Consider the following 24,565-nt stretch of genomic DNA (forward strand, 5'->3'; position numbering starts at 1 on the left):
TTTGGCCCTTGGAGTCCGAAACTAGATAATCGACTTCACAAAGGGCACAATGACCAGGATGTAATGCTTACGCCATTATCCAAGGCTTTGATTTTCAAATAACAATTAAAGAGGGCTGCGTTCAAGCATTCCATTCAGCTTCCATACAAAAGCCCTTTGCTTGTTCAGTGACGTCACAGTCCGTTCTAAGCTTCTGCACACTCAGCCAGTGCTGTGAGGTATGAACACCCGTCTGCCGTGACTCAACACACCAGTGGCCATTCAAATTCATCACCATGGAGATGATGGTACTGTAGGAAAGGTACAAAGAAAACGTCTGTGCCGGGCGAGATCAGTCATGAGTGAGATCACACACACAGCACGCTTTACTGACCCTCTAGTTGCCTGTGAATTATTAATTCACTCTTTCTCAGCACAATTAGGCTGTATAAGAATGCTCAATTCAAATATGGCAGTGGCTCATAGAGACCAGGGAAAAAAGCTGCCCATTGCTTTCAGTCTTCAATGAGGTTAGATGACCTTTAAGACCAATACACAATAGTATTCTCTGTGACGAGGTATTCTGAGGAAGACAAAACTATATGATTATAATGGGTAGCAAAAACGATATGGCATGATATTAAAATTAATTTCCATTTAAGTTTCATGATAAGCAAAGAGGAACTGAATGAAATTCTTTAGAACAACTTGCATTAAGTGACATTAATTAAAAATAAATAAATAAATAAAAAAAGGAATGAAAATGATTGGTTTTTAACATTGGGTGATTAAATCTATAAAACGATTTGCAAAGATTTAATGTCCAGCACTCAAAACTGCCAGTGCTTTATATCTAGATGTCCAGAGCCCCCTGCTGACAGAAAAAGTCCTATTATCTAGGTAAAAAAAACAAAAAAACATGAACTACAGAAACTACAGTAGATTGTCTACTCATACATTACAAAAATAAAATAAAAAATTTTGTTTTTAATATGTCAGCATGTTTTTAATATGTCAGAATATGTCAAGCACAAAATGTACAGTAGCATTGATGGATAGATAGATACAGTAGATAGAAAGATCAGCAAAGAGAGGGATTCTTAAAGGTTGCCATGACATTTTCATAAATTGGGTCTGAAAATGAGGGTCTTCCTCTAAGTGTTCGTCCACTGCCCTGTAGATTGTAAACACACATATATATTAGAAACATCCAAGAGATGATACAAGTCACTGTTTCTCACAGCGGACATAATGCAAAAGGAGGATATTGGCAAACACTGCATGATATAAAAAGATCTTAAACTTCCTCTTTCATTCTGGTCTAAACAAATCATCATAATGGTAACCTCAGTACTTGGAACGAGATACTACTGTACTACTGTAGTGGGGCCTTTTGAAAAGGGAATCACAAGAGAAGGTTTGGAATGGGGCATCATTACCTCAGATTCAATGTCAACATGCTGCAGAGTGAGGTCTGATGAAAAAGAAATCATAGAGAGAATCAGATATCTGATGTATATTATATAATGATGTCAGATATAGCGACTGGATTATGAGCACCAGGTGAAATAGATTGACACAGTGACTTACCAACAGTATAATCTCTGAAGGAAACATGTTGCCAGAGTTGATCTCTGTGGAAAAGATTGTATTATATATATATATATATATATATATATATATATATATATATATATATATATATATATATATATATATATATATATATATTTTTTACAACATTCCTATAACTCATATTAGCAGTGTACCAAGATATAAAAATTATTTAAATAATGATATAAATTAACTATATTAATAAATAATAATTTACTAAATATTAATGAAATAATAATGAACTACATATGTAATATAATACATAATTATATAACCGGTTTTTTAAATACCTATATAAATATTCACTGGAATTATTTAAATAATTATAGAAATATACAAAACTTTTCAACATTTGAGGTCGATAAGATTATTTAATCTTTCTGAAATATGTCTCGTATTTCAACAGGTCTGCATTTACTTAATTTTAAAATAGTAAAAATATATATTATGTAATATAGTGAAATATTATTTTTATTAAAATTTCTGCACCCATCACTCCAGTCTTTATTGTCACATGATGATTTAGAAATCGTTTTAATATTTAAAACTTTTTTTATCATTTAATATGTTTATTTAAATTGTGATGTTTAATATTTTTATGGTTACTGTGATACATTATTTAGGATACTTTGATGAATAGAAAGTATTTATTTGAAACCAAAATCTTTTTTTTTTTATTGTTTATTTAGCATTCTTTGTGTTTTATTTAGTTTGGACAGTAGGTCGACAGGAAGCAACGTGGGTGAGAGAGAGGGGGGTGGGATCAGGAAAGGTCACGAGCCAGGATTTGAACTCGGGACGTCCGAAGCGCAACGGCATCGCATGATGGCTCGCCGCCCTCGAAGCCATCGCCACTGAAATCTTTTCTAGTATTATAAATGTGCTTCCTGTCACTTTTGATCAGTTTAATGCACCCTTGCTGAATTAGCATGTTGTCTTTTAAGAAAAAAAAATTGAACAATAGTGTATACTTAAATCGTTTAGATCATTTTTATTTCTGTAACTCCAATAGCACAATGATAGACAGGGAACAGACAGTGATGTAATAATGTATACTCATGAGTGAACAGGAAGTCGCTTGAGATAAAAATGTCTGCCCCATGAATAAATGCATGCAAAGTTAATTAAATATCAGGCACGCTCTGAGTCTTACCTTTGCCTCTTTCTCTCCAACATGTTTTTGACTGCAAACAAATTGGTAGAGATTACAATTACATTTATATTAAATAGGATTACACGGATGAATGAAAAACAAACAACGGGTATTTAATTAAATGGATTGAGATGATAATTACCACTGGGGTTTCTAGTTCATCAGAGACTAGACTTAACCAGTGTTAATTTATGAGCAACTAAAATAAGAGTCTAGAAATCTTATACGCACAATGTTTGTGTACGGCAAAGCCCAAGATTGCCACCACCATGAGGAACAGAACACCCCCAGACACAGAGCCACCAATCAGAGCCAGATCTGTGCTGCCTTTCCATAGACACGTATGAAGACAAAGTAGAGTGTTTTTAGATACTAAGTTGGGCATATTTGAGTTGCTGCATTCCTGTGATAACCGTAGCAAGACTTAAATGTTACCTGTAGAGGTCGGTGTGCAGTTATGATATCCTAAAAAAGGATGCAATAAATTAGATTTTATAATCTTATTAATGTATCTTTAAAAGATATCATATCACTTTTAGTATAATAGATACAGTACCTGTAATGCATGGGATAGTTACTGCTGAGCTCATTTTAGAGTATGCATTGGATTTGCCCAGTGACACGCTGTACTGACATTGATACTGTGCATCATGTTCATAACGGGTGGGGATGGGAAATCTAGCAGAGTGTTGGGTCAGGGAAGCCTGATGGGTCTCCTCAGGTGACGGGACACCCACACGAAATAAATAGAAGAAGCCTTGTGGATATGAAGGTGACCCAACACACTCCAGTACTGCACCCTTGTGTCGGGACAAGGACAGAGTGGGGACTGGGAGCTCTGTGAGAGGAAACACAAACAGAAATAGTGACGTGAGAACATTTGCTTTTTACAAATGTTGGGTAGCCGCTATTTCGAATAGTACTTTTACATATCAGTGTACACTAATATACTGGTAGTTCCTATAGAACTGTTTTAGACTCTACTCTGAAGTAGGAGATAATTTAGTTCCCCCAAATAGAGTTTATAGAGCCAAATATGTTCCTAGTTCCTTCTATGTGAATGCGCCAAAAAGCGGGAAATTCTACCAATAGTTCTTTATGAATTATGAAAGAATTATGAAAAGGTTCCTCTGGTGCGAACATTCATACAGATTTAGAAAAACATGAGTGTGTAAATGACAATTTTATTGACGTTATTGCATAAAAAAAGTCCATTATCCATTGTCTATACCATAGAGAGATATTCTCACGTGAAACTCCTGATTAAGCTGATTTCTATTGGAATTGGACTGGATTTCACTTGTGACATTTTGCAGAGCAATGGAAAATGTGACCATACTTATAAGCAACATCATAAATCATGGAAGTCCAATTTCTAATGTCATTAGGGTTGTAATATAAGTGTAGCTCATACAGAAGTGAAAACCCTTTTAAGCAACTTAATTTTAAGAGTATATATATAAATATATAATTAAATATATCTATAATAACTTCCTAAAATAAGTTTTGGAAACTATCAAATATTTGATCAATAGTAATAGTGATGAATGCCTAAATGTATAGAATTGCCTAAATGTATAGAATATATATATATATATATATATATATATATATATATATATATATATATATATATATATATATATATATATATATATATATATATATATATATATATATATATATATATATGGGCTATATATATATATATATATATATATATATGCCTCTACCAGCTCAAATCATCAAAGATGGGACAAGTGAACTCCACAGCCAGTCAGCTGGTACACATTACAGTCATAGGTGAGGAGACAACTGTCAGACTGATGTGTATGCTTGTAATATATAATATATGTATATAATATATAATATATATAGTGTATGCTTGTAATATGTAATATATAAACTTGCAATGTGGAGATAAGATGAAATCAGAATAGCATACACATCAGTCTGACAGTTGTCTCCTCACCTATGACTGTAATGTGTACCAGCTGACTGGCTGTGGAGTTCACTTGTCCCATCTTTGATGATTTGAGCTGGTAGAGGCAGACATACTCCCCACTATCCTCCCGTACCATTGTCTTCACACTGAAGTGAGCTTCATGGGACTGAGACACCAGCTGCTGTGCTGGAGCAACCTGGGAGCTGGGGTTTCCTTTGGTTTTCCGGAGCAAAAGAAAAGCCTCAGGAGGTTGTTTCTGAGGGTCAGGTGGAGCCTGGCAGTGGAATGACAGTGTGTCACCAGGAATGACCTGCCCACTAGAGGGCTCGACCACCAGGTGAGGGGATGGAGGGGGACTGACTGAGACCACTGCATAAAAGAAAGTCAGTTATGAGCATTTAGTGTTTTTAGAATGTATGTGTGCAAAATCAAAGATAAGATAATCAAAGATAATCTGATGCTAACATACAGATTGAAATACAACAGAGATGTAAAGCACTGCTGGGTGGAGTAATTTTGGTTTTGTCACGCTGTCTGGGCTCTGTTTTCCTGGGTGTCCACTAGTGGTCTCACTTCCCCATAGGCACCTCACCGTAGGCACTACTATTCCCACTAGTCTTGTCCCTTCATCACAGTAATTGCACTTCTGTTAATTGCACTCAGGTGTCGTCACTTGTTAGTCATTATCCTCCCTACATTAACCAGTCCTTTTCTGTTTGTCTGCATGGAGTCCTTACTTTCTGTCACCTAGTTTCCTCGCGTTTCCTAGTATTTGAGTTCCTGTTCTTGTTCCTGTGTGTTTGTTTCTGTTTGGATTGATGTTTGGTTACGACCCAGGCTTGTTTTTGACTCTGATTTGGATTACCCAATAAATCTCACACTGCATTTGGATCTCTCATCTCCTGTGTTCCCGAACGTGACAGAAGGACTCCATCATGCCAAGATCCAGCGGTGTGGGATTTCGTATACGTCCCCCAGCCACCTTAGAGAAGCTGATGGGGAGACTTTCCAACCTAACCACTCTCCGTCAAAAGGGGAGTGAGGTGGGGTGATTGGCACAAATGTTCTGGACAATGGCAGTGGGGATGGGGTATAATGATGAGGCCCTGAAGGACCTATTCAATGACTGCCTGGATGACCCTTTGCCTGGGTGGGAGATGAAGGGGCTGGAGATACTGGACATTTGGGGTTTCACCAGTTACCTACAGCATCGATCTCGGTGGGATGACTCCACCACACCTGTCTCTCTCGGTGAGATGGCCGACTCTAGACCGGGCCAGCCCAGCACCACTGCACAATATGGCTGCCAGCCCAGCGCCACCGCGCAAGATGGCCGCCAGCCCAGCGCCACAGCACAAGGTTGCCGCCAGTCCAGCGCCACAGCACAAGATGGTCACCGGCCCAGCGCCACTGCCCAAGATAGCCACCGGCCCAGCGCCACTGCCCAGGATGGCCGCCGGTCCAGAGTCATGGCACAAGATGGCTGCTTGTCCAGCGCCTCTACATGGGATGACAGCCACAGTTGACTCTCCAGAGTCGAGTCAGGTTCCTGTTGACCCTTCAGAGTCGAGTCAGATTCCCATTGACCCTCCAGAGTCGAGTCAGGTTCCCGTTGACCCTTCAGAGTTGAGTCAGGTTCCCGTTTACCCTCCAGAGTCAGGTCAAGTCACCATTGACCCTCCAGAGTGAGGTCAAGTCACCGTTGACACTCCAGAGTCAGGTCAAGTCACCATTGACACTCATGAGTTAAGCACTACCACAGTTAGACCTCAAGGACAGAGTCAAGTCACTGGTGTTCTTCATGGGCAGATTCAAGTCACCATTGATCTTCATGAGCAGAGTCAGGTCACCAATGATCTTCATGAGCAGAGTCAGGTCACCAATGATCTTCATAAGCAGAGTCAGGTCACCAATGATCTTCATGAGCAGAGTCAGGTCACCAATGATCTTCATGAGCAGAGTCAGGTCACCAATGATCTTCATGAGCAGAGTCAGGTCACCAATGATCCTCATGAGCAGAGTCAAGTCACCATTGATCTTCCTGAATCCAGTTTAAACTCTGCGGAACTACCAGAGCTTCTCCACGTCTCTGCTGAACTACCAGAGCCTCTCCATGTCTCAGCCAAACTCTCTGAGCGCTCGACTGATCCTGTCGAGGCCACGGAGGCCACCCTTAACTTGTTCATGTTCTCTGTTTCAGACTTGCCTATCCAAACTTGCTCTCATGTATCATTGATCCCACTGTGGTGGTCTTCTGCGCCGCCCTGGTGGGCTTCTGTCTTGACCACACGGCTGTGGTGGTCTTCTGCACCGCCCTGGTGGTCTTCTGTCTAGACCTAACAGGTGTGATGGTCTTCTGCGCCGCCCTGGTGGGCTTCTGGTCCACCTCCCTCCTGGGTTCCTTGTTTTTGTTAATTGCACTTGTCTCGGTTTCCCCATTTTACCTGGACCTCCGTCCCTCCCCCTGGTCTTCTGCCGCTCCACCTCCCTCCTGGTCTCTGTATTCCTTGGTCTATTCTTGGTTTCGGGTGGAGCATCTGGTAGCTGCTCCGTGGAGGAGGGGGTAATGTCACGCTGTCTGGTCTCTGTTTCCCTGGGTGTCCACTAGTGGTCTCACTTCCACATAGGCACGTCACCGTAGGCACTACTATTCCCACTAGTCTTGTCCCTTCATCACAGTAATTGCACTTCTGTTAATTGCATTCAGGTGTCTTCACTTGTTAGTCATTATCCTCCCTACATTAACCAGTCCTTTTTCTGTTTGTCTGCATGGAGTCCTTACTTTCTGTCACCTAGTTTCCGCGCGTTTTCTAGTCTTTGAGTTCCTGTTCTTGTTCCTTTTTGTTAATTTCTGTTTGGATTGATGTTTGGTTTTTGACCCCGGCTTGTTTTTGAATCCAAATTTGGATTACCCAATAAATCTCACACTGTATTTGGATCTCTCATCTCCTGTGTTTCCGAACGTGACAGGTTTTGTGTTATGAACTTTCAACTGTAGAAAAAGCTGTTTCTTTAAAGGGGTCATATAATGTTGTATTTGGTGTAATGAAATGTGTTTATGCAGTTTAAGGTAAAAAAAATAAAAACATAATTTTCCATATATTGTACATTACTCTTTCTCATCTATGCTCCGCCTTCTGAAACGTGTTGTTTTTTTACACAGCTCATCTGTTTAAAAAAAAGCAAGTTGTGCTCTGAATGGCTAGCTATCCATTGCTTTGTGATTGGGGGAATGCTTCAAGTGTGTGACGGAAATTTTACACTCCTTGTTATACTGTGATGTGTGTTCCGGTCAGAACACCGGAACGACAAGACAAAAACAATAAAACCCATTACAAAAGAGCCATTTTTTGCATCCAGTCTGGACATAATTATGGATTTTAATGATTTATACTGTTTTTACATGTTACGATGCATCACGCCATGTAAACATAAAGACAATGTCTGCATTTGTGATCGGACAAACAACAAGCGCTACTCTACACTAGTGATTCTCAGTTCCAGTCTTTTCACCTCCAGCTCTGCATATTTTGCATGTCTCTCTTTGTTAACACACCTGATTCAGAAAATCAGCTCGTTAGAAGTGAGCTCCGTGCATGAACTGTGTTCCCACTGACAGGGTTTCTACACAAAATTCATTGCTTTCTACTCCCTGAGCAGGGGAAATCTGTTGACGTTTACCTCACTTCAGAACATCCATAAACAGATTTCTGCTGTGCAATGTCTTCACACACAGACAAGTGTGACATCATACACCTCTGTAAATAAATACAATTTAAATTAATGTCTGGCACACTTCAATGCACTTTGAATGGAACATATAAATTTGCTTTGAACTGTAATCATGGCAGAATATCCTGTGATGTACACTTCGCAGGGCAATAAATGACTGAAGCCATAAGAGAAACATAAAAAACTGCAGAGCAGCGAGGACTGCAATTGAGAACTGCTGAATCATCAGTGGAAAATCCTTTACATATGTAAGAGTACTTACAGACTCTTCTGTGAGCCAGAAGCACCAGCATTGTAGTATTCTCTCCCAGCATCAGGAAAAAATCCTGAATAAATGCGTTAACACATCTAAATATTTGTTCTGGAACAGTGTTGTAAATACAACTTAACTGCTGATTTCAGTAAGGCGTTTCAGTAAGGCAAGGCAAGGCAAGGTAAGTTTATTTATATAGCACATTTCGTACACAATGGTAATGCAAAGTGCTTTACATAAAATAAAGTAAAATAATCATGAAGAAAAATAATAACAAAATTAAAACAAGCAATTTTAAAACTTTTAAAATGATTAAAACATTTACTTTAAATGAATGTAAAAACAGTGAGAAAATGATTTTACATAAAAAAAAAAAAAAAAAACTAGTGCAATGAGTTCGGACATTGCACAGTGCTCATTCAATAAATGCACAGCTAAACAGATGGGTTTTGAGTCTAAATTTAAAAGTAACTAGTGTTTTAGCACATCTGATCTCTTCTGGAAGCTGATTCCAACTGCGGGCAGCATAGTAACTAAAGGCGGACTCCCCTTGTTTTGTGTGAACCCTTGGTATTTCTAACTGACTCGATCCTAGTGATCTGAATGCTCTGTTAGGTTTATATTCAGTGAGTATATCTGCAATATATTTCGGTCCTAGGTTATTTAGTGACTTATATATGAGTAAAAGTACTTTAAAATCAATCCTAAATGTAACTGGAAGCCAGTGTAAGGACCTGAGGACTGGTGTTATATGCTCAGATTTTCTGGTTCTAGTCAGAATCCTGGCAGCAGCATTCAGGATGAGCTGCAGCTGTCTAATGGTCTTTTTGGGAAGGCCAGTGAGGAGCCCATTACAATAGTCCACCCTGCTGGTGATAAAGGCATGAACAAGTTTCTCCAAGTCTTGACTGGAAACAAAACATCTAATATTTGCAATGTTTTTTAGATGATAGTATGCTGATTTAGTTACTGCTTTGACATGACTACTGAAACTAAGGTCTGTCTCCAGAATCACACCAAGATTCCTGATTTGATTTTTAGTTGTTTGACCCCTAGAGTCAAGGTATGCATTCATCTTGAAAACTTCATCTTTGTTTCCAAATGCAATGACTTCAGTTTTTTCCTTATTTAACTGAAGATTGTTCTGGCACATCCAACTATTAATTTCATCAATGCATTGGCAGAGGGAGTCAACGGGGCTGTAGTCATTTGGAGATAAGGTTAGGTAAATCTGGGTATCATCAGCATAGCTGTGATAGGCAATTTGGTTCTTTCTCATTATTTGACTTAGTGGAAGCATATACAGGCTAAACAAGAGCGGTGCAAGAATTGAGCCTTGTGGGACTCCACATGTCATGGACGTCCACTTAGACTTATGCTCTCCTAGACTCACATAATAACCGCTCCCTTCTAAGTATGACCTGAACCATTTGAGTACCAACCTAGAAAGCCCGACCCAGTTTTCCAGTCTTTCTAGTAGTATGTTATGATCGATAGTGTGAAACGCAGCACTTAGATCTAGCAATACCAACACCGATATTTTGCCAGAGTCACAATTTAGACTTGTCCACAGTAGAGTGTGGACAAGTCTTAAATTTTATAAAGAATATATCTTTGGGTTTGAGACTTTATTCTTTGCAACTTTACGGATCTTATATATTCACGAACAGCATGTAACACTCCAGAGAGAAAGGAAAACTTGAGATTGCATCATATGACCCCTTAAACTGTCACATCACTGTGACCTCAAAACTTATCTCACTACAGGAAAGCTGCAAAACTACCTAAACCTGTGTCTCAGCAAACCTGGATGTATGCTGCATCACCGACATGAAGAAAATGTAGGGCCAGATTTATCTCTTTTCATGACATAGACAAAATCAGAATCAGAATCAGAATGAGCTTTATTGCCAGGTATGTTTACACATATGAGGAATTTGTTTTCGTGACAGAAGCTCCGCAGTACAACAGAATGACAGAGACAGAACATAAAACATACAAATACAAATAAGTAGATAGTGAATGACAATATACAAATGACAATTGTAGGCAGGGATATTACAAAATGCAGTTATGTATGTTCATGTAAATTATGTGCAAAATTTAAGTGTATACTAAGTATGTGTGTTAGATAAATAAAGTGTATGTGTGTATAAATATAAAGTGTAGTGTGTTCGCCGTTATTATCAGCTGTTCATAAGATGGATTGCCTGAGGGAAGAAACTGGTCCTGTGTCTGGTTGTTCTGGTGCTCAGTGCTCTGTAGCGTCGACCAGATGGCAACAGTTCAAAGAGGGAGTGTGCTGGATGTGAGGGGTCCAAAGTGATTTTAGCCCCTTTCACACTGCCATTCCGGCAAATAAAGGGGTAAAGTGTTCCTGTAATTGTTCCCTGGTCACTAGATTTGGCACTTTCACACTGCCAGTGATGACCCGGTATATGTGCGTGCTTTCACACACAACCCTTGAAGATCCCGTAACGACACGTGACATCAGTGTGTGACGTAAGTAAGTAAGCTTTATTTCTATAGCACTTTTCACAGACAAAAAATTCACAAAGTGCTTCACAAAATTAAATTAAAATATACACTTAACAGATACTCATGCACATAACATACAAATATACACAAATACACAAAAACATACAAAACCATATTGCTAATTAAATGCTTGTCTAAAAAGATGCGTCTTAAGGCATTTTTTAAAAGCTTCCACTGAATCCAAAGCTCTCAAGGCTAATGGAAGGGAGTTCCAGAGCCTTGGAGCCACCACACAGAAGGCTCGGTCACCTCTTGTTTTAAAACGTGTTCTAGGAACAGTTAAAAGGTCTTGACCAGAAGACCTCAAAGAGCGACCAGAAGTGTATACATGCAGTATATCCTGGATATAAGAGGGAGCCTGATCATGCAAGGCTCTGTAAGTAATGGTTAAAATTTTAAACTGTACTCTAAAACTAATTGGAAGCCAATGTAGAGCCTTAAGTATAGGTGTAATATGTGTTCTTCTGTTGGTCTTATTCAAAAGTCTTGCAGCTGCATTCTGTACCACTTGCAACTTGTCCATAGAGGATTTGTTTAAACAAGTGTACAGTACATTGCAAAAGTCAAGACGAGAAGAAATAAAAGCATGAATAAGCATCTCCATCTCTTTTTTAGAAACCACAGATCTAATCTTAGCGATGTTCCTGAGATGGAAAAAACAGGAACGAACCACAGATTTTACATGACTGCTAAAACACATAGATTTATCAAAAATGACACCCAAATTTCGCACAACATTACAGTCCAAAGATGATAGATCCCCAATTTCCTGCCTTATCCTAGGAATAATGTTATCTGGTGCAAAAATCAGCACCTCAGTTTTGTCTGGATTTAGTTGCAGAAAATTATCTGCCATCCAATTTTTAATGGAGGCTAAGCAATTGTGCAACAAGGACAGTTTGTCCAACCTATCAGGGCTAAAAGATAAATATAATTGAATATCATCAGCATAACAATGGTATGATATTTCCCCAAAACTACCAATTATCTTCCCAAGAGAAAGCATATACAGACTGAACAGCAGAGGGCCAAGCACAGAACCCTGGGGCACACCACAAGACAAAGGAGCAGAGTCTGACATATATGTTCCTACGGACACAGAGAAACTCCTGTCTGAAAGATAGGAGGAAAACCAATCCAGAGCTGATCCAGTAATGCCCACAGTTGTTTTCAGTCTATCAATCATAGTGCAGTGATCCACGGTATCAAACGCCGCACTAAGATCTAATAGAACCAGCACAGAACATTTACCCCCATCAGCAGCCATCAAAATGTCATTTGAAACCCTAAGGAGGGCAGTCTCAGTTGAATGATTTTTACGAAAACCAGACTGAAACTTATCAAGGATATTATGGGAATCCAAAACAACCGCAACAACCTTTTCTAAAATTTTAGAAAGAAAGGGCAACTTAGAAATAGGCCTGTAGTTTTTAAATGAAGCTGCATCAAGATTATTCTTTTTCAAGATAGGCTAAACAACAGCATGCTTAAAGCAGCTAGGAACCTGGCCCAACTGAAGAGATAGGTTTAAAATTGAAACCAAACATGGGCCCAGATGATTTATGGATTTTAAAAGTAAAGTAGTTGGTAAAATATCAACAGGGCTTTGAGATGGTCTCATCGAGCCCACTAATTCCATGATGTCATTCAGGGTAATAGGGCAGAAAGAGTCCAATATTGAAGGTCTATGATCTTTAACTATATGATGGTTAGCTGATGGAACCAAGCCTGCCCTGACAGCTCTAACCTTGTCCATAAAATGAAACAAAAAGCGATTGCAGTCAACATTTGCAAACACAGGGACAATACATGCAGCAGGAGAAACAATGTTGTTAATAGTTTCAAAGAGAGCTTTTGGATTCTTTTTACAGGCAGAAATCAGATTAGTAAAATAAGAGGCTCTAGCCTCTTTAATCATTTTGTGTAAGTCCCTATAGAGCTCTTTAAGATACAATCGGTGAACTTGTAGCTGAGTCGCTTTCCATAAGCGCTCAGTTCTCCAACAAACATGCCTTAAGCTACGAATGGCGTCATTAATCCACGGTGATGTATTGACAGATGAAATTTCTCTAGTTTTAAAAGGTGCCACTTTGTCCAACAACACAGTACAGTGATCATTAAAAGCCTGTGCACAAGCGTCTACATCTTTCGAAATAAGAACCAGGCTTGAGTCGAATGCAGCTGAAAATTTCTCAACAGTACACTGGTTAATCAAACGTGAACAGGACTCTCGTTTTGCAGGGAGAAGATCCTCATCACACACAAGATCAAAAAAGATGCAATTGTGATCACTTATAAAAACATCTTCAATACAGACATTATTAATATTTACACCATAAGAAAAGACCAGATCAAGCGTATGTCCCTTGTTGTGCGTAGGGCCAACTACATGCTGAGTGAAGTTAAAAGATTCAGTAATATTTACAAATTCAGAAACATTTGTACAAGTATCATTATCCACATGGATATTAAAATCGCCAACAATAATCACTCTATCCAGCTTAATAATAGATGATAAGAAGTCAGAAAAATCAATGAGAAAAGAGGCCGCTGGCCCAGGTGGTCGGTACACTAGAATACAATAAAATGAGTTTGAGCGACCCACCTTAATCATCTGTAATTCAAAAGAAGAGTACGTGTCAGCGCTCACTGACTGGCAGATAAAATGTCTTTTAAAAACCACAGCAAGACCTCCACCCCGACCTGTGAGTCTTGGCGTGCTGATAAAATTACAGTCCATAGGACAGAGTTCATTTAAGTAATAGTATTCCATATTCCGTTGCCAAGTCTCCGTATACAACATAAAATCCATGCTTTTGGAGGTAAATAAATCGCCGAGCAGAAGAGACTTGTTTGCAATTGAACGAGCATTTATCAGACCCATCCTGAGCGGTGCAGGAACACCTGAAGCAGAGAAAGAGGCTCGTGGCAGCGACCTCAGATTTACCAAACACACACCACAACCAGAGGTAGAGTTTCTCTGGTACACCGGAACCAGAGCCATGGGGACATCAGGGAAGACAGAATAAAGACATGAAGGTCTGTGGTTGAAGTCCAAGATCCCCAGTTTAAAGAGTTTTTTCAATTGAATCTGTCTCCCTGCCCTTCTTCCTCGCTTTCTCCGCCGTCTATTTGTAGGTCGTATTAGGCCCTCTTCATGCCGCGTACGGACAGCATTTTCAGTCGGACGTGTGAACGGGGCTGCAAACTTGTCAATACCACTCCAGATACAGTATTGTTCAAAATAATAGCAGTACAATGTGACTAACCAGAATAATCAAGGTTTTTAGTATTTTTTATTGCTACGTGGCAAACAAGTTACCAGTAGGTTCAGTAGATTGTCAGAAAACAAACAAGACCCAGCATTCATGATATGCACGCTCTTAAGGCTGTGCAATTGGGCAATTAGTTGAAAGGGGTGTGTTAAAAAAAATAGCAGTGTCTACCTTTGACTGTACAAACTCAAAACTATTTTGTACAAACATTTTTTTTTTCTGGGATTTAGCAATCTTGTGAATCACTAAACTAATATTGAGTTGTATGACCACAGTTTTTTAAAACTGCTTGACATCTGTGTGGCATGGAGTCAAGCAACTTGTGGCACCTCTCAGCTGTTATTCCACTCCATGATTCTTTAACAACATTCCACAATTCATTCACATTTCTTGGTTTTGCTTCAGAAACAGCATTTTTGATATCACCCCACAAGTTCTCAATTGGATTAAGGTCTGGAGATTGGGCTGGCCACTCCATAACATTAATTTTGTTGGTTTGGAACCAAGACTTTGCCCGTTTACTAGTGTGTTTTGGGTCATTGTCTTGTTGAAACAACCATTTCAAGGGCATGTCCTCTTCAGCATAGGGCAACATGACCTCTTCAAGTATTTTAACATATGCAAACTGATCCATGATCCCTGGTATGCGATAAATAGCCCAACACCATAGTAGGAGAAACATGCCCATATCATGATGCTTGCACCTCCATGCTTCACTGTCTTCACTGTGTACTGTGGCTTGAATTCAGAGTTTGGGGGTCGTCTCACAAACTGCCTGTGGCCCTTGGACCCAAAAAGAACAATTTTACTCTCATCAGTCCACAAAATGTTCCTCCATTTCTCTTTAGGCCAGTTGATGTGTTCTTTGGCAAATTGTAACCTCTTCTGCACATGCCTTTTTTTTAACAGAGGGACTTTGCGGGGGATTCTTGAAAATAGATTAGCTTCACACAGACGTCTTCTAACTGTCACAGTACTTACAGGTAACTCCAGACTGTCTTTGATCATCCTGGAGGTGATCATTGGCTGAGCCTTTGCCATTCTGGTTATTCTTCTATCCATTTTGATGGTTGTCTTCCGTTTTCTTCCACGTCTCTCTGGTTTTGCTCTCCATTTTAAGGCATTGGAGATCATTTTAGCTGAACAGCCTATCATTTTTTGCACCTCTTTATAGGTTTTCCCCTCTCTAATCAACTTTTTAATCAAAGTACGCTGTTCTTCTGAACAATGTCTTGAATGACCCATTTTCCTCAGCTTTCAAATGCATGTTCAACAAGTGTTGGCTACATCCTTAAATAGGGGCCACCTGATTCACACCTGTTTCTTCACAAAATTGATGACCTCAGTGATTGAATGCCACACTGCTATTTTTTTGAACACACCCCTTTCAACTAATTCAACTAATTGCCCAATTGCACAGCCTTAAGAGCGTGCATATCATGAATGCTGGGTCTCATTTGTTTTCTGAGAATCTACTGAACCTACTGGTAACTTGTTTGCCACGTAGCAATAAAAAAATATACGAAAAACCTTGATTATTCTGGTTAGTCACATTGTACTGCTATTATTTTGAACAATACTGTATATCCGTCCCCACACTCCACCATGGAAGATCGGATTAATAGCAATGTTTGGCGATCATACACCCATGCAGTAGACACAACTTTTGTTGACAAACTTAGTAGCAGTATGGCGCAGAAAACAAACAAAATGAATCGGGATGAACAACCAGCCACAGAGGCAAAGCCAAACACAGGCGCCATCGACGTGTAATGTATGAGTCGACAACGCTTGGCACGTTATACTTTAACTGAAGCAAGAAAACGATCTCGGCGTCAGCACAGAAAGTGAGGAACTAACTGATCTCTGTTTCATTACAGTTTGCACATATGTTTTCGTCGCAAATGTTGATCTTCCTTCAAAACAGCCGGTAAAAGAGTCGCGCACTTCAATACGGAATTAGATCTGGCTTTTGTTCACACAGCGCTCGTTCCGGATCGATTACCGCAATGTTACTAGGTCCCCGACCCGGGTTCAATTCGGTAATCAATTCCGGGACGTGGTTGCTTTCACACAGAAGGCAACCAGGCAATGTTACGGGAATATTGCGGGTCCGACGTGCAGTGTGAAAGGGGCTTTTGACAGCCCTTTTTCTCACTCTGGATAAGTACAGATCTTGAATAGAAGGGAGGGTTGTACCGATGATTCGCTCAGCAGTCCGGACTACCCTCTGTAGTCTTCTGAGGTCAGATTTAGAAGCTGAGCTGAACCAGACAGTTACTGAAGTGCAGAGGATGGATTTGATGATGGTGGAGTAGAACTGTTTCAGCAGCTCCTGTGGCAGGTTAAACTTCCTCAGCTGGCGAAGGAAGTACAATCTCTGCTGGGCCTTTTTTACGATGGAGTCAATGTGAATGTCCCACTTCAGGTCCTGAGAGATAGTGGTGCCCAGGAACCTGAATGACTCCACTGCAGTCACAGTGCTGTTCTTGATGGTGAGTGGGGGGAGTGCAGGGGGGTTTCTCCTGAAGTCCACGATCATCTGTTAAGCTCCAGGTTGTTGAGAGTGCACCAGACAGCCAGCTCTTTTACCTCCTGTCTGTAAGCAGACTCGTCACCGTCCTGAGTGAGGCCGATGAGTGTGGTGTCATCTGCAAACTTCAGGAGCTTGACAGAGGGGTCCTTAGATGTGCAATCATTAGTATACAGGGAGAAGAGCAGTGGGGAGAGAACACAGCCCTGGGGAGCTCTGGTGCTGATTGTACGGGTGCTGGATGTGTATTTTCCCAACCTCACTAGCTGCTGCCTGTCTGTCAGGAAGCTGTTGATCCACTGACAGATGGAGGTGGGCACGGAGAGCTGGTTTAGTTTGGGCAGGAGGAGGTTTGGGATGATCGTGTTGAAGTCAGAGCTGAAGTCCACAAACAGGATCCTCACATAAGTCCCCGGTCTGTCTAGTTGTTGCAGAACAAAATGCAGTCCAATGTTTACTGCATCGTCCACAGACCTGTTTGCTCTGTAGGCAAACTGAAGAGGATCCAGCAAGGGCCCAGTGATGTCCTTCAGGTGGGCCAGCACCAGTTTTTCAAATGACTTCATGACTAGTCATTTAGTCCTGTAATTTTGGGTTTCTTAGGGATGGGGATGATGGTGGAGCGTTTGAAGCATGAAGGGACTTTGCACAGCTCCAGCGATCTGTTGAAGATCTGTGTGAAGATGGGGGCCAGCTGGTCAGCACAGGATTTCAGACAGGCTGGTGTAACACAATCTGGGCCTGGTGCTTTTTTCCTTTTCTGCTTCCGGAAGACCTGGCGCACCGCATCCTCGCTGATCTGAATTGCAGGTGTGGGGGAGAGGGGGGATGCAGGAGGTGTGAATGGTGAGAGTGCTTGATTGGAGAGGTGTTCAGGATGGGTTGCGGGAGCTGTTAATGGTGTGAAGTGAAAGTGACATTCAGCCAAGTATGGTGACCCATACTCAGAACCGTGTGAACGTTTGTTTGGAGAGGCGTTCAGGGTTGGTTGCAGGAGTTGTGAATGGTGTGAATGGTTGTGTGGGGAGGCGTTCAGGGCAGGTGATGGGTGTTCTTTCAAACCTGCAGTAAAACTCATTACTGCATTTTGAGAAAACACATTTTTGGGCCCCCCTTACCTATTAATATTATAGGCCTAACATCAGCTAAGCAAACAAATATATTTCCTAATCAGTGGAAACTGTTACAGTGTTTTCTAATTGCAATATGCGTGTTCAATTTTGAGAACTGAGAAAGAACCTTCCATTAGTAAGCGTGGCGTCGTGCCCACATAACCACTTCAGGAGTGCATTATCTCTTGAATTATTTTAAGTGCATGAGATCACAACCACACATCATGACATTAAGATGGTTTATTTTGAGACATTTGTCATGTTTCTATTCTGAAATCTTTTGTTTGTTAAAATAATTTTTTACGCACCTCATAAAACTTACATTGCAGATTCCAAAACGTCATTTTAGAGCTAAATAACAGAGGCTTGAGCCATTGATATGCAGCCTAATGGAGTTATTAATGCAGTCCAACACACTTTGTTACTCAAAACAATAAAATATGTAATGGCTATGAGATATTAATTTGTGGGAACGTCATATTAACTCGCGGGAATGTGATATTATGTCGAGATGCTATGTTGAGGGAAAAACATGTTTTTCTTGTGGCTGTGAGTTTAATGTGTAAACAAACCTGTGTGACCATAGCAACTCTGGATTCATTAATATTTTATTTTGAATTAAGATATTATATTATATTATATTATATTATATTATATTATATTATATTATATTATATTATATTATATTATATTATATTATATTATATTATATTATATTATATTATATTATATTATATTATATTATATTATATTATATTAACCATAGGCTACCGGGCTGTATTACATCAATCGTACATTTATCATAAATAAATATTACATAAAGTGCATAATATAAAATATAAAAATATTGTTTTATCCATCCTACAGTCTTGTAAGTCCATTAACTGATAGTCTTTTCCCCTTGATATTTGCATATAATTATAATTATTAACCTGTTATGTTTTATATTCGTGTATATTTATTTTTCCCTTCATTTCATCTCTTTACTTAACATCTGAATACTTTTGTAAATAATAGCCTACTATTGCTATGCTGACTGGATTTTTTGCTGGAATGCAGTTTAAATGTAACATACATTTCATTTAATTTGGCTAATTAATAGACCATAATTAGAAATACTATAGTGTTTTGTTGAGGAATTAATCATTCATGTAGTTTCATTTGCACACAACACGCTCTTTTATAATTTATCTGACAACTATGCCAATAAAGTTTTGACTTTATTATTGTATTAATGCCCATGTGTGATGATAGAGTGTGTTGTGTTTTCATTTACAAATTAAACTACGTGAATTATAGGAAACTTCATTTGAATGCTGACAATTGCATTTATCCTAATACAACCTGATAGGCAAGGCCTGTTCAGTAGCCTATAATAATTTAATAATATAATAATACCTTAATTCAAAATAAGATATTAATGAATCCATCTCTGATAATCCCAGGTTGCTATGATCACGCAGGTTTGTTTACGCATTAAACTCGTGGCCACAAGAAAAATATGTGAAATGATATGTGACACATTTATATATATATATATATGTGTGTGTGTGTGTGTATGCGTGTGTGTGTGTGTGTGTGTTTACATAATATAACACAAGAAAAACTCACCTTTCATCTCTGGTGTCATATATTGACTGATCATGCTGAGGTCATACTGACAGCAGTAAGAAATCTCCTTTTCTATATCTTCTCCCTTAAGAATAAAGCGAGCCGCTTGCTGTTCATTTGAATGCTCAACTTTATCTATCAGCTCTTGTATTTTGAAAAGCTTAAATACAAGTCCACCATAACCTTCTGGAGCCTGACACAACAACTCCACCGATGAGTCTCTGGAGTCTGTCTGTGTCAGTGTAGGAGCCGGTGGAACAGTGTATTCAGCAGCTGAAACACAAGTCAAAGTTACAAATTAACTCAAGTGCTCAATTCACATCCATCTTTCAATACATCTGAAAGTCATCCATCTGATCATCCAGCTAGATTTGCTCAATGCTTGTTTCATGCTTGTTTAAACTGGGTATTTTCAAGTTAAATATCTATTCAGTTGAATGCATCTATTAACAATAGAGATTTATGGCCCCAAAAACAATTGAAAATATTGAAATGAAACTATAAAGACACATATTGAAATACTGATTACACTGTTTTATATACAATAAAATAATGTGATTTAGATTACATTGGCACAGATATTCTGATTATATAGAAATGTGGAAAATTACACACTTACCACTAAAATGCTGCTTGAGGATGATCAAAGCTGTGAGGAAATACCCACAAAATGACATACTTCCAGTGCTGAAGTCCAAATATTCCAGTTTCTTTACAGTTATTAGAGCTTTAAAAGTCTTGAAGGTGTCAGATGTTTCTTTATGACTTTTGGATTAAGTGATAAGTCTGATCTAAAGATACTGTCCCATTCACTTGCACAAACTTCCTCGTCTACGCATTAATAGCACCAGCAAGCAGGTTTCATTTAACAAAACCACATCCTTCCATCACCTCAAAGAAGGCAGAAATACACTCCCACGAGTTACACATGTGAGACAGAAAATTAATATATTCATGTGCAAAACTTTCTTCTCCTTCCAAACAACCTTCAGTTTGTCGACTGATATGGACAATTTGTCCACTGATATCCCATCCTTCCCACTATCCAGACTAGTGGTTGATAATGACCAATGGTCGATAATATGGTAATGCAGGAACTGTACTTTAAATCTAACATCATGTTTACTGCAGCTGGGAGGAACTGTGTTCATTTGATTGTTTTGTCAGTGTTACATGGACAGGAAAACAAATATCGCCATTTCTATTTCTTGTGTATCGTTTCCTTTTATCAATATCATTGTGCATTTTCAAATTATTGGGTAGATTCTTAATTGATCCCTAACATGTGTGAAACCTGAAGAATGATCTTTGATTCAAATCCTTAGAATAATGAACCTATGTAAACCATCATAAAATAATACCTGAAAATGTCGAAAATATTTAAAGTTCACAACATAGAATCTTTAAAATACGTCCGAGGGTTTTACACACCTGTCTGTCATTGTGGCAACATTTCCATGCCCCAAAACGTGAGGCTGAATGAAACAATTGTGACTGTGATTGTTTGTTTGACATGTCGGTCAAATGACCTCATGTGCGGGCCTTGGCCAATGAAAGCTGTCATATATCACAGATCTTCAAGCTATCAGTCTAAAGGTCTAGCTATGCGAGACTACATAAAACATAACCCAGTGACATTCAATAATAATAGTGTTTTTTTTTGTTTTTGTTTTGTTTTTGCCTTATGGTTAAATGACCTCAACATCCCCCGTTTTCAATATGCTATATAAATACATTTGGTCTACATTATATGTGATATCATAAAACTATTTTAGGGAACTCGCATATAAAATGAAAAAGCTGTGGAAAGTTTCTACAAATATTCTGCGGTATATCAAATAAAATCAGTTAAGTACCAGTTTGGACACATCCACGTATTCTTTTGTTGTTTCTATATTCCTCATTTGAAATTTAGAGTAAAGTAGTTTACAAACGTGAAGTAACACAAATGCAACCATTATTTCTCGGCGTTTTGCTTCAGTTTTCAGTCCATAATGGCGGCCGCGCCGTCACGTCATGGGGACAAATGTTGCTATGGAGCGTTCTATTGAGTTTCGCCTCTTGTCTTCTATACTCTTTGCTATAAGTCGCACCTGAGTATAAGTTGCATCAGTCCAAAAATATGTCATGGACCAGCCAAACTATGAAAAAAAGTGAGACTTATAGTCCGGAAAATACGGTACCTTCTTTTTGAGGGTCAAAAAGGTACATATATGTCCCCAAGCAATAAAAGATACTTTTATGTACCATTTCTTTTAAGGGTTAAGGTACAATATCAAGAGCCAGCCCTGATTAGCTGCTTGATTTCCATTTGAAAAGAACGTCCAGTTCGTGGTCATTTTTTTTGGCGGAGATGAAGTCATAGCATGGTTCTTACAGGGCTTTCAGTAAAATCAGCAGTGTAATATTTGTAGTGTTAAAAGTTATTAATTCCCAAAGAGTTTAATTAACAATCTACAGTGTTAAACAGTACTCATGTTCAATGTTGTTATATGGTGTAATTTCACTTTTACACTAAAAATGCGGAATAAAAAACCCGCCGAATTGTCTGGACTCCGCCCCTCAGTGACTTCTGACTCGAGAAGTGACCACGCCATTCTTTCTTCGAGCAAACGAGGCGGTAAGTTGGATTGCTTTTCTCTATAAAGGTACACTGGGAAAAAAAATTGTTGATAATTCCACTCAAAATATGATTGGTGGTGAACACATTTAGAAATTACTAACTGCGAGTGTTTTTGTCAGGTTTAATGTTGTTCTCGCGGCACAGAGATGTAAGTTACAGAAGCGTTAAAGTTTCTCATGCCAGTTCGGTTTCCTCAAAAAAGGTGATTAACGTTACGTGTAAAATAACTTTTTGGATTGTGCTTACAATGGAAGTAATTTATGCTTTGCGCTTCTTTCATTTTTGTTGGTAGACACATCCTCTCGCCTCTGTTCCCGCCGAGGCCTGTGTTTTCTGGTGTCTGGAGCTGAAGGCTGAAGCTGCTAACTTTACACTCGGTAGGTTTTCTACTCAAATGAGAGAATTCATCAAATGGTAAATGTATTTGTTTTTGAAAGCATTGAGTGCTGTATTTCATTACGCGCTAATACCAACTTAGTTTTTGTGACTCATAACTCCGTGTTGAATTGTCTGTCTCTCCAGCTGTAAATGTGCAGTCTATAACGAGGAACATTTACCCATCATTTGATTGACATTATCTAATGCAGTGTTCTCAACCTGCGGCCCGCGGTTGTGGCCCTTCACGAATTCAAATGCGGCCCGCCATATGCTGGATAAAAATACAAAAAAAATAATAAAAAAAACTTTCAGTTTTACAATTAATTTTTGTTTTTTACATTAATAATTTTTTTTGCCTACTAATGAAATATAAGCTATATCCTAATGTTTTTATGTGAAAGTATTTTGTTTTTCATATAATATTTTCAGACATGAGCAGACCTACTCACATAACATTACGCATTTAACGAACACATACAAGCGTGCACTTTGGCAGAATTCAATTCAAATAGTCATCAAACAGCCATTAGTTAAGGTAAAATTGAGCATCAGAATGGACAAATGTGCTTTTAAGGGAGAAAAAAAGGAAATGTGAAAAATGCCAGTGAATGAACACCTACAAACAAGAATAGTTGCAGTATCAGTAGTGAAGGAGACGTGCTGGATTTTCGGTTTGCCCCGCAACTCACTTGAAGAAGTTCAGGCAAATAACACCATATACTACGTAACAATTCTTAATTGAAGAAATGTGGCAAAACATCTCTGGAGAGAACCTCATTTTATTAAATTCGAAAGTGAGCAGACGACCACGCAGACAGATGCACGTGGTCAGTAGGCTTCAAAAGCACAATTGCACATGTGCTTGCAGTGTGAAGAAGCTCATTCCTACTCAAACCTGTGCAATCCGTCAATGAATGAATATAAAGACAGCAATGTGTAATTCTGGGCAATTGTTTGTTAACATGTTTGTTGCAGAGCGAACCATCAGCCTGCGCATTCAGAAGTATAAATTGAAGTCTGCGTCCGCGCTGGTCGTGTCTGCGTCCGGATTGTTCATGCAGAAATTATAACACAGGCTTTACAATCGCAACTTCTTTGTGCTTCTTTGTGCTCGACTCGAGCTGAATCTCACATAATTGGTTAGCTCCCGATAGCATCAGGTGCTTTATTTATGGGGAGTAGAATTATTTATTTATTTCAATGAATGTAATAGATTAGATATCATAATATGTAGGCTATAATATTATAAATCAGGTTGGTTTGTATTGGTGACGTAATATGTCAATTATATGCATGCGGCCCGCGAGACTTGCACTGGACCATAGTGTGGCCCGCTGGAAAAAAATGGTTGAGAACCACTGACCTAATGCAAAACTCTGAAACTAGAGCACGTTTAAAAACTTCTATTCACCACTGTCTTACATTGCTTGTTCTCAGCACTGAATATCATGTCTGTCATTTCATATCTGCGTCAAGACACAAATGCGCCATCATCAAGTTTTTCTTAAGACAATTACATTTATGCAAGTATCGTGAAAGCACAGAGCCCGTCACGTCACCTGTAGGAGAAAAAAATACAAACCGTGGGGACGGTTTTGCAATCCGTCCTGTCAATTCATAGTGTTAAAACATACAATATGATAGTTTTGATGCATTTATTATAAAGACATTAAGCAACTATTATCATAGACCTGTGTTAAGTTATGTAGATAGAATTCCTGTCTGTTCTCTAGTTCAACAAACACATACAACCACAGCAGGCATAACCTAGGCCTGTTTGAAGGCAAAATATACAATCACAGTTGAGGTTTAACTTTAG

General features: G+C 39.0%; 1 protein-coding gene across 1 annotated transcript; it reads right to left on the reverse strand.

Moving 5' to 3' along the window:
• Positions 1–62: 62 nt before the first annotated feature.
• LOC113091846 (uncharacterized) lies at positions 63–23,016 on the reverse strand. The gene is made up of 9 exons (XM_026257511.1): positions 20,365–23,016; positions 19,746–20,018; positions 3,303–3,584; positions 3,182–3,211; positions 2,978–3,073; positions 2,747–2,777; positions 1,570–1,613; positions 1,419–1,453; positions 63–1,153 (listed from the first exon to the last, which is right to left on the reverse strand). Exons 1-9 carry the CDS (start codon positions 20,420–20,422, stop codon positions 1,061–1,063), a joined length of 942 nt encoding a protein of 313 aa, XP_026113296.1. The 5' UTR covers positions 20,423–23,016; the 3' UTR covers positions 63–1,060.
• Positions 23,017–24,565: the final 1,549 nt, after the last annotated feature.

The sequence above is a fragment of the Carassius auratus genome, chromosome 6 (assembly GCF_003368295.1).
Source record: "Carassius auratus strain Wakin chromosome 6, ASM336829v1, whole genome shotgun sequence".
Classification (NCBI taxonomy): domain Eukaryota; kingdom Metazoa; phylum Chordata; class Actinopteri; order Cypriniformes; family Cyprinidae; genus Carassius; species Carassius auratus.

What these genes read in the sequence shown, in the direction of transcription:
- LOC113091846 (XM_026257511.1), bottom strand. Translation starts at nt 20,422, where the DNA reads ATGTCATTTTGTGGGTATTTCCTCACAGCTTTGATCATCCTCAAGCAG. An exon ending in CCTCAAGCAGCATTTTAGTG is followed by an intron (nt 20,019 to 20,364) that starts GTAAGTGTGTAA and finishes CTTGTGTTTCAG; the next exon opens with CTGCTGAATACACTGTTCCA. An exon ending in CTGCACACCGACCTCTACAG is followed by an intron (nt 3,074 to 3,181) that starts GTAACATTTAAG and finishes GTCTATGGAAAG; the next exon opens with GCAGCACAGATCTGGCTCTG.